Source organism: Elaeis guineensis, chromosome 15 (genome assembly GCF_000442705.2).
Source record: "Elaeis guineensis isolate ETL-2024a chromosome 15, EG11, whole genome shotgun sequence".
NCBI lineage: Eukaryota > Viridiplantae > Streptophyta > Magnoliopsida > Arecales > Arecaceae > Elaeis > Elaeis guineensis.
In genome coordinates, this window is record NC_026007.2 from 74,480,275 (window position 1) to 74,490,713 (window position 10,439).

The 10,439-nt window shown below is 45.1% G+C and overlaps 1 protein-coding gene across 2 annotated transcripts; it reads right to left on the minus strand.

Moving 5' to 3' along the window:
- Positions 1–1,134: 1,134 nt before the first annotated feature.
- LOC140854154 (uncharacterized) lies at positions 1,135–4,290 on the minus strand. 2 transcript variants are annotated; one of them, XM_073249657.1, is made up of 3 exons: positions 3,859–4,290; positions 2,202–2,480; positions 1,135–1,254 (listed from the first exon to the last, which is right to left on the minus strand). In XM_073249657.1, exons 1-3 carry the CDS (start codon positions 4,111–4,113, stop codon positions 1,150–1,152), a joined length of 639 nt encoding a protein of 212 aa, XP_073105758.1. In that variant the 5' UTR covers positions 4,114–4,290; the 3' UTR covers positions 1,135–1,149. The 2 variants fall into 2 exon arrangements, with proteins under 2 accessions (XP_073105758.1, XP_073105759.1); XM_073249658.1 differs by having other exon boundaries at positions 1,183–1,315; positions 3,859–4,284.
- Positions 4,291–10,439: the final 6,149 nt, after the last annotated feature.

A 10,439-nucleotide genomic window follows, 5' to 3' on the forward strand; every position in this document is an offset into this window, starting at 1 on the left:
GAGAAGGGGGCGTGGTTGCAGAGGAGAAAAGGAGAAAGAAAGAAGAAAATCCTAAAACCTGTCTCGCCACAAAAATTGCCGCAAAGCTGTGTCAGATGAACTGAAATGGATTACAATTATCCAGAATGTATAGACACCACACAACTTAACAAACTTATCTGCAACTTCAGAAAAAATAGCAATATGCACCAGACTTGCTATTGAAGTATCAGCCTTGACTTCTAAGCCAGTTTTTAATAAATTGAGAATACAGACCTACTGAGAATCTTGTCAAATGAAGTGAGTTAACTATAGTGTTGTGAGGAAAAAATCCTTTTATATTTGGTACGGCAATATGTTTAGCGATCAAAGCTTTTATGTTCTTTTGCTAGGATGAGTTCTACTACCATAAGGTCTGGTTCTTGGTCTAGTTTGTGTATCTATGTTAACAGTCTGATACTAGCCCAATATAGCCATTATGGCATCTAATGAATATTGAGAGAGACCTAGTAGCAAAAAATATCGGCAAAACATCCATATTCCATATCTAGAAGCATCAAATGCAACAGATAATAATTTTAATTAGATAGGTTGCATTCAGCTTTAGTCAGTGCCTAGCACCTTTCTCACTAAAAAATAGTGAAATGATGATCTAAATTAGTGGTTTGTTTATCCAAATTACACAGGTATTTTGGACCTCCTCAACACTCTACACACATACGGCACTGAGCTAGTCAATTTAAAATTCGTACACAATTCTGCAGCTTCCACCATTTAAGAAAAAGTGTTTAACAAACTTATAACAAGCTTCAAAACAAATTCTAACTTCCAGAGGAAAAAAAAAAAAAAAAATCACGTGGAGCAATGATTACAAATTTAACCGAGAAGAACCCAAAAAATAGCGTGATCCAGCAATTCCATCCATAGACAAATACACCATCATGGTACTACCAGCATCAAATATCTCAGAATACTATTAATTGCATGGAAGCATCCATCTTTATGCTGCCTCTAACTTTAAAGGAAACATCTAAGGAAATACTATGGAGACATTTTGAGAATGTCATGAAAACTTCACCATTGATTTTAATCTAGAACCATATACTTTGATCAGTCGCACTTCACTCTCTCACATCATATAAGCTAAAGTAAATATAAGTGACACATCAATTACCAACATATTTCTCTTCTTAGGATAAGTATCTGAATTCGTTCCTTGATGTCCTTCTCTGTTCTTGTATATTTCTGTACCCAGTACCAAAACTGAAGTTTTGCCTGGATCAGAAAAGAAATGAAGATGCAAGTTGGCAAGTGCACTTTACACTGATTTGAGTCACTGAGATCCACAAGTAAATAGGCATGTGAATATTTAGGGGGGGATATAGACAAACAACTCCAGTATCAACAAATGCAATGAATATCAAACATTGACAGGTGTAGTATCGAAGAAGCCACCTAAGGGATTGCCTAAAAATATATATACATATTTGATAAAATATAGAAACCATAGGCAACTCGAGTTTGCTGATAAAACTCATGCTTCTCTAAGAAATATTTGGAGATACATAACTAAAATCAGCAATCAGACACAATTTGCATCCAGTTTTGTGTGGGTAGCTGGTCTAGTAAATCCATCTCCTCTCTTCATTTTTGTAGAGCAGTGTCTCTAATTTAAACTATATACATACATATACATGCACTCTAGTTTTCATAGCATTACGATATATTCTTGCCTGCAAAATACATTCTTCGCCCAGGTACACCAAAAAAACTTCATGCTTTACGCATTGGATTAGCATTAATAAAGCACTGTTAAAATTATCAACAGCACCTACTAGGATTATACACATCAGGTATAAGTGATGCAGTAATGTACCTTCACAGAAAACTACTACATAGAACAGTAGTCATGATATCAGAAGTTGATCATGAGAGTCTAAGGATCTGTCTAAGAACTGGGAAGTAGGAGTCAAGAGAGCTCAATGTTTTTCATGCCTGATAAGTTCCTAGTAAAAGGATAGGCCGATTAAAGGACATATATGTCCGTATGCCATTGAAATCTTTTTATCTGGTGAAACAATGTGATACTAAAAGCCTATCCACAGAAGCAACAGATTAAACACAAATTCAACCTGGCCCTTGCAAAATTTTTCATAAAATAAAGTGATAATTGAACAATCTAATATGCTATGGATCAAAGTATGACATTCAAGAAGACACACCTCTCTAAGAACATTCTCCAATTGCCTCAATTTTCCATCAGTGGTCCCATTATTGTTCCCAATCATCATCTTCAATCCATCTACGGAGCTTTCAAGTTGGTGAGCCCGACTCTCCAGCTCTGTCAGCCTTGAACTAACACCTTCCAAAGCATGTAGGAGATTATCAGCATATTTCTTCACTGTACGGTCAACCTCAGCAACTGTAGCTGCATCATATGCACTCTTCTCTTTCTCATGACTAGCTTTTGCCAATTCATATGGCTCTAAAATACCTGCATTCTGCATTCATAACAAAAGATAGATTAGCAAAACAACAGCAAGAAAAGAATTTGTAAACTATCATTGCTTCTGGAGGAAACCTCAAAATAATTGCAATCCTACATACAACACCTGCAGAGTAAACTTGTTTGCATAAAATATTCCTTAAGATAAAGTGAATAATTTATGATAGTTTTTAGTGACATAATGCCCTTCCACATGAATATTGTGATTATATATCACTGCAGAACTGCTTATTGCTTTTAACCATAGAACCTTTTATCTCATTATTCTGCTTTAAACTTTGACATAGACAGGATTGATAATATCAGCCTCCAAGTCCTAGCAGGAAGCAATGTAGACATGAACATGAACCATTGGTCCACAATAAGTATTCATGCATGTTCATAAGTAAACACAAATGAGGATCTCATGCAACTATAGTAATTTACTTTTATCCATGTTTCAGGCTCTTTGAAGCACATTGGAAAAGGTTAGGCACAAACTTTCAGGTGGATTAGTGACTACTAGTAATTTTATCCTAATTTTCAGATGCATTTTATAGGTGAGCATCTTTCTTTTTCTAGTTCACCAAACACACCCTCAACAGAAAAATGACCCACCAATTCAATCCTGATTAGTCTTCTGAGGGTACTGAGTTGTCCAATAGCTCATAACGATGTTCAATGGCAACATTTATCCCATGGTTTAGGCAAGAATCTGTGGGCTTAATATTTATGATGGGTTTTCATGATTCGGGGATGTGATTTTCGTTTTTTTTTCCCCCTCCAATTCTATGTTCTACTGTTTACAGCACAACAACATAAAGCGGGCATGAGCTATTAATCAAAAAATTTCCATGAGTAACAATGTCCAATCCAATTTTTCAACCAGAGTAGTTTTGAAATTCAAAAAAAAAAAAAAAAATTCCTGATAGAATTATCTTTTCTGAAGAAAGGGAGAACAAACCAATTAATTCCCATGACATAAAACAAAATTATACATCATGTATTTTCTTGAGAAAGAAAAAGAGCCACGGAGTCATCTTGACCCTTGGTATCTCCTCTAAAACCATTAAAGCCATAAATTTTGTTCCGAAACAAATAGAATGTCATCATAATTGTTCCTAACTAGAAATTAAAAAATGAAAATCGAACCAAACCTTCCTGGTCTCATCTAAAACCCATAACGGATAAAATTTCAACATGCCTTCTCCCTTAAAATCGATCCATCCAAAACAAGCAAATCTTAACAGCACAAACGTAATCAAATCCACGCAATCGTAACACTCTCCCGTTCAATAACTTCACCATAAACAATCAGATCAATCAACGAATGCATTAAACAAATATGTATATGCAGATGTAAGTTGCGCATGGGATGGATAAAAGAATCGTACTTTGAGATTGGAGGAGGCCATCTTGGAGTCGACGGCGCCCAAGAAGGGCTTAGAGAGGGGGTGGGCGGAGGCGGTGGGCGGCGAGGATCCTCGGGTTAGGATGGGCTGAAAGTCGTAGCTGGGAAGGATCTCGTCCTTCTTGCCGTTGATCGGGTGCTCCTCTTGGGGCTTCAGCAGATCCAAGAGCTCGCCGCCGCCTTTCTGCGATCCTGACAACCCCAGGATCTGTTTGTCCATGAACTGCGACGTGTTCATCGGCTCCGACAGAAGACAAGACAAGTTCGACCAAAATCCAAACGAAATCGATCGCCCTCGAAGAATTTATACCGTCTAGGGTAGAGGAAGAAGAAAGATAGAGGGAGAGAGGTGGATAGAATAATCATAGTAATTCAAGGAGGTTGTTTGTGGTACGACGACTCGCGGAGAATCATAGTTCCGAAACCGTCCGGTGAGAAATCAAACCGGGCTCATGGTCATAGGTAGTGTCAGGCTCAGCCCACAGGACCAGACACGTGGCCGCTCAATGTTAGCCCAGCCCAAGTATTCTCGGGCTCAAATTGGGATGGCCCAATTCAGAAATTTCTAATCAAAATGTTTGTTGCTGCGGTACACGTGTTTCCTGAAGCCATGCATCTGACTTATTATTTATAAATGCACTTGTTCTACTTAGATGCACTGGTTCATGCTTATTCTCTTCCAAGTAACCATGAAAGAGAAGCAACACAAACTGAAGTGAAGACTCTATAGTAAATCTACATCGAACAAATACGATGGATTGTATCGCAATTGTCCATCAAATGTCCTTTCCTCTTAAATGAATCGACTACATCATGCATGCCTCAACTAAAAGTTCCAATATGCTCACCTAATTTGTTCTTAAATCTGAGCCTTGTTGTCTTTATACTCTTTTTCACGATGGCGGTAGAGACAGACCATGTCAACATATCATATAGTCTACCTATTGAATGGCCTTAACTGGTGTTTCCCTTAATGTCTCGTGACCTATGATCCAAATTGTTATAAAATGTTGGGATTTTCAAACTTTGACGGGAGACTAAGATATTTAAATATTTATACATGATAAAAATTATGCATATTATGATTCAAATTAGATCGGATATGGATCGGATATCAGTATATCCATATCCATATTTATTTTATCTAACGAATATAAATACGGATACTATTTGAATATAAAAATTTATATTTATATTTATTTTAAATAGATATAGATATAATTTAGATATTACAAATATAGATATAAGTTAGATAATTAAATTTTATAATTATAAAAATAAAAATATTACTAAATAGATGATAAATCAAATTAATAATATATTTATATAATTATATATATATTTAAAAAATTAATAAATATTATATAAATTTATATAAAATTATATATAGATTCAGATATTATCGAATAATTGTCTATCTATATTTATATTTTTTTTTTTTTATGAATATAAATGTGGATACCAATATTAATCAAATCTTCAAATTTTTATCGATTTGAATATGAAAATGAATTTACGTAGACATTATCTAAACTATTTGCACCCCTAACGCATATTGATCCCTTAATCCAAATTTAATTTTTCAAAGCTTGGGTCACCATCATGTTAGAATATTTCAACCGCCATGTGCGGACCACAAATATCAAACATTCATAATGAAACCCAGATCAAAAGACAAAACATCGGGAGTTGGTGGAGAGTACTGGAGACTGATCATGCACGTCTATCTATTGGATTCTGATGTAGCTTTGGACCTGGATGGTCCCAACTTTGTTCAAGTGTGATTTTCAAACGCTGAAATATGAATATCGATCTACAGTAAAAGCTAAGAAAGAGCAGTCATCTCTCGGTATAAAAATGATTTTTCTATAAGAATAATCATAGTGTTGGTGCAAAAATCTACCTACGTTGGAGAAGCTGGAGTCGAGAGAGTCATGGTCGCCATCGGAACCTGCAAAAAAATTTAAATCGGAGATGGGGTTACTCCGGCAAGACCCTCCGACGCTCAAGTCAGTTCTCTGCCTCAACAAGAATGGAGTGCTCGAACGGAAATTTTAGCAGAGTTTTGGGATAGAAAATAGAGCTTCGAGAATAACGTATCTGGGGTCCCCCTTTTATAGACGGAGGGAGCAACAGACTGATAGCGATGTCTGTAACCGTCTGGCAGTGGGCTGTCCAGAGTCAGGAGGAGTTTGTTGCGAAGAGTAGTGGAGCGAAATCGTGGCTATCACCGGGACATGCCACGTGGAGTCTGTCGCGGAGAGTGGAGCGGCGTCCGTTGTCGCGACTTGCCAGAGGATGGAAGAATCGTGCGGTATCCGTCGCAGGAAGTGGAGCAAGATCGTGGCCATTATTGCGGTCTGCCAGGGAGTGATGCAGCCGCGCGGAATCCGTCGCAGGAAGTGGAGCAGAGTCGTGGCCGTTACTGCGGCCCGCTAGGGAGTGATGGGGCCGCACGGAATCCGTCGTAGGAAGTGGAGCAGAGTCGTGGCCGGTGCTGCGGCCCGCCAGGGGGTCCAGGCCTGTCGGCCGAAGTTCGACTGGAGTGTCTGGTGGAGAGAGGTGGTTAGCTACCCGTCTGAGAGGAGCTCGGAGTCCGGCTCCCGTAGGAGTCCGGACGAAGTCTTCCTTCAGTCGAAGTCAGGGACGAGGTTCGGCTCCCGTGGGAATCCGGACGGAGTCTTCCCGCAGCTGGAGTGGGAGACGAGATCTGGCTCCCGTAGGAGTCCGGGCAGAGTCTTCCCGTAGCTGGAGTCAGAGACGAGATCTGGCTCCCGTAGGAGTCCGGACGGAGTCTTCTTGCGATTAAAGTCAGGGGCGAAGTCCGGCTCCCGTAAGAGTCCGGACGAAGTTTACCAGCGGTCGAAGTCGGGGATGAAGCCCGGCTCCCGTAGGAGTCCGGGCGGAGTCTTCCCGCAGCTGGAGTCGGAGATGAGATCTAGCTCCCGTAGGAGCCCGGGCGAAGTCTACCTGCAATTAAAGTCAGGGGCGAAGTCCGGCTCCCTTAGGAGTCCGGACGAAGTTTACCAGCAGTCGAAGTCGAGGACGGAGCCTGGCTCCCGTAGGAGTCCGGACGAAGCCTTCCAACAGTTGAGGTCGGGGACGAAGTCCGGACGGAGTCTTCCTGCGGTCGGAGTCGGAGAAGAGATCCAGCTCCCGTAGGAGTCCGGGCTGAGTCTTCCTGCAATTGGAGTTGGGGGCGAGGTCCGGCTCCCGTAGCAGTCCGGGCGAAGTCTTCCTGCAACCAGAGTTGGGGACGAGGTCCAGCTCCCGTAGGAGTCCGGGCAGAGTCTACCTGCAATTGGAGTTGAGGGTGAGGTCCGGCTCCCCTAGGAGTCCGGGTGAAGTCTTCCTGCAACCAGAGTTGGGGACGAGGTCCGGCTCCCGTAGGAGTCCGGGCAGAGTCTACCTGCAATTGGAGTTGAGGGTGAAGTCCGGCTCCCGTAGGAGTCCGGACGAAGTCTGCCTGCAATTGGAGTCGTGGGCGGAGTCCGGCTCCCGTAGGAGTCCGGGCAGAGCCTTTCTGCAATTGAAGTTAGGGGCGAGGTCCGGCTCCCGTAGGAGTCCGGACGAAGTCTGCCTGCAATTGGAGTCGTGGGCGGAGTCCGACTCCCGTAGGAGTCCGGACGAAATCTGCCTGTAATTAGAGTCGTGGGCGGAGTCCGGCTCCCGTAGGAGTCCGGGCAGAGCCTTCCTGCAATTGGAGTTAGGGGCGAAGTCCGGCTCCCGTAGGAGTCCGGACGAAGTCTACCTGCAATCGGAGTCGTGGGCGGAGTCCGGCTCCCGTAGGAGTCCGGACGAAGTCTGCCTGCAGTGGGGGTCGGAGACGAGGTCCGGCTCCCGTAGGAGTCCGGGCAGAGCCTTCCTGTAATTGGAGTTAGGGGTGAAGTCCGGCTCCCGTAGGAGTCCGAACGAAGTCTACATGCAATTGGAATCGTGGGCGGAGTCCGGCTCCCGTAGGAGTTCGGACGAAGTCTGCCTGCAATTGGAGTCGTGGGTGGAGTCCGGCTCCCGTAGGAGTCCGGACGAAGTCTGCCAGCAGCCGGAGTCGGGGATGAGGTCCGGCTCCCGTAGGAGTCCTGACGTCGTGAAGAATCCGGTCGATGCTGGCGGGGTCCTATCCGTCGGCTAAACTTGGGAGTGTTGCGGAGGCTCGGCCGCCTGGGAGGTTTGAAGAGACATTGTCGGAGGTCGGAAGTTGGTTGGATCCCCGGAGGGTCACTCCTGTCACAAACTTCGGCTGGGGGGGTATTTTATACCCAACACCAGTCCTCCTACTTCCGAGTTTGAATTTCGAATGAAGGAAGTACAGGAAAATTTTCGCAACCGAAGTTGTCCCCTTGAATCCTGTGCATGATCGTCCCCAGATATTTTGACATTAAATGCGCGCGTGCTGGAGTCTTTTCGAATCGGGGCGATCCGAAGGGACCTTTCAGAATTCTCGCTGGTACGCTGGCCCAGGCACGACGCAGTAATGGCTCTGTCAGCTGTCAGCCACTTTTAGCCGCCTGCTGTGGCGAGTGGGACACGTGTCGAGCGTGGATCGGTCTGGGAGGATTCGCGATCATTATGGCGCTGGATCCCAGGGTCTATTTAAATCCGCCCTTCCGCCTTTAGGGGCCCTATTCCACCTGAGAGTTTTATCGGTGTCCGCCTTTTCTTCGAGAGCCCTGACCCTCCTTGGCGTCTTCCTTGGCCCTAGGCGTCCTTCGAGTCATCCCTGTCCTCACCCCTTTGCATCCTTTAGAGCGATCTAGGTTAGTCCCGGAACCTTTGTCTTTCTTCTTGCCATTTAGGGGCCTTTTCTCCTCCATTTTTCTTCTGTTGCATTCTTCTGGTTTGGTCTCTCGCGACCCCTCGTCCCTTGTCCCGCCTGATTTCTCCGGGATCTTTAGGGTCTTCGTTTGAAATCATTTGAAATGTCTTCCGGCACCTCCGCCTCTAGCGGTTCCGGGAGTTCTTCCACCTCAGCCCCCCAGGACCCCCACTCTGTAAACGAACCCACATCTGGGGCTGGGCTTCACCCGATTTTTGCGCTGGGTGCCATTCTCTGCTCCCTGACTCTGGATGAACTCCTACTAATAAGGGTTCAGTATGGAGTTCCTCCAAAATACGACCTGGAGCTTCCTGGCCCCTCAGATCGGGCTAGCACTCCCCCACCCGGTCGTTTCTGCCTGTATCAAGAGACCTTCCGTGTCGGACTTCGGCTTCCGCTTCCACCCTTTGTCGTCGCCCTTTTCCGCTTCTTAGATATCTCTTTAGCTTCAGTTGCTCCGAATTCCTTTAAGTTTTTGATAGGGTTCCTCTCCCTTTGCCACGTAGTCGAAGTTCAGCCATCCCTTTCTTTGTTTAGGCATTTTTTGACCTTCAAGCGTCACCCTTCGGCGAAGAACTGGTGGTATTTCTCCCTCCAGTTTGGCAAGAAGGGATTGCTGAAAGGTGCTCCCTCTTCAATCCACAACTGGAAGGAAAATACCTCTTCGTCCACTGTCCGACCTTGAGGCTTGGATTGCCCCCTTGGGGCTCTCTAAGGGTCTCTGTCCGTCGGGCTCCCAGCCTGGGGGAGGACGACCTTCAGGCCGCCCGGAAGCTTCTTGACTATTCCGTTCCTTCCTTCCCTTCCCAACCTTCTGAAGGAGCAATTTTTATTCAACATCGGCTTGAGCCCCTAGGATCCTGCGAGTATTCCATCTTTTCTTTTCTCTTCTTTTCTTCTGTCCTTCTTTTTTTTTCTTTCTTTTTTTTTTTTGCATGTCATTTCTTCCTTTTTCACCCCATCGCTGATTTTTGATTGATTTTTTTTTTCAGGAATGGACGCCGAAGCAGCACGGATGCTCGCCAGGGGCCTCAAGGCCCACAAAAGAAAAGGCGCCGCGGCCTCCAGATCAGCAAAGAAGGTCAGAGTGGAGGAGACGAGCTCAGCCACGTCTGTCCAGGTGGCCTCCGCGGTCGACGTTCCTTCGGACGTTGAACCATCGACTCCCCGGGCCTCTTCAAGGAGTCCCCCCACTGGGGCTCCCATTTCGAGGGTCCGTTCCATGGAGGCGCCCGTAGTCGAGAGGGGGAGGAGAAGGAAGTCGGTGGCCCGCAGGGTGAGTAGCTGTCGAGCCGCCATTGAAGAGTCCCTTGGTTCTGAAGAAGAGTCGGAGAATCCCTTCAATAATAGGGACTTGATCAAGTGGTTGATCGACGGCTGCATTCTACCTGAAGTCGTCGAGAGGATTGATCGCACCGATCCTGAGCAGCGGGTTTGGGACTCCCTAGGGTCCTTTCTCGAGGTAAATAAATCTTTATTTAATTGGCTTTTCGACCCTTATTCTGATCCCCTAGCCTCCCTTACAGATTGGGCACCAGCTCTTTGCCAATATCGAGGCGACGAATTGGGCGAGGAGGGACGCCATCCAGGCGGAGGAGCATCGTCGGACCGAGATCGCTCGTCTCAAAGAAAAGACAGCCGAAGTAGTTACCCTCCAAGAGGCCCTGGAGAAGGAAAAGCAGGCCCGAGAGGAAGAGAAGCAGACCTCAGAGGAGACGATGAGGAAGGCAGAGGCCGAGGTCGCAAAT

Bases quoted from the DNA above. Each gene is read 5' to 3' on its own strand.
- LOC140854154 (XM_073249657.1), bottom strand. From the start codon at position 4,113: ATGAACACGTCGCAGTTCATGGACAAACAGATCCTGGGGTTGTCAGGA. The intron at 2,481-3,858 runs GTACGATTCTTT...TTATGAATGCAG, and splicing joins TGGCCTCCTCCAATCTCAAA to AATGCAGGTATTTTAGAGCC. The intron at 1,255-2,201 runs GTGTGTCTTCTT...TTTCTGATCCAG, and splicing joins TGGAGAATGTTCTTAGAGAG to GCAAAACTTCAGTTTTGGTA.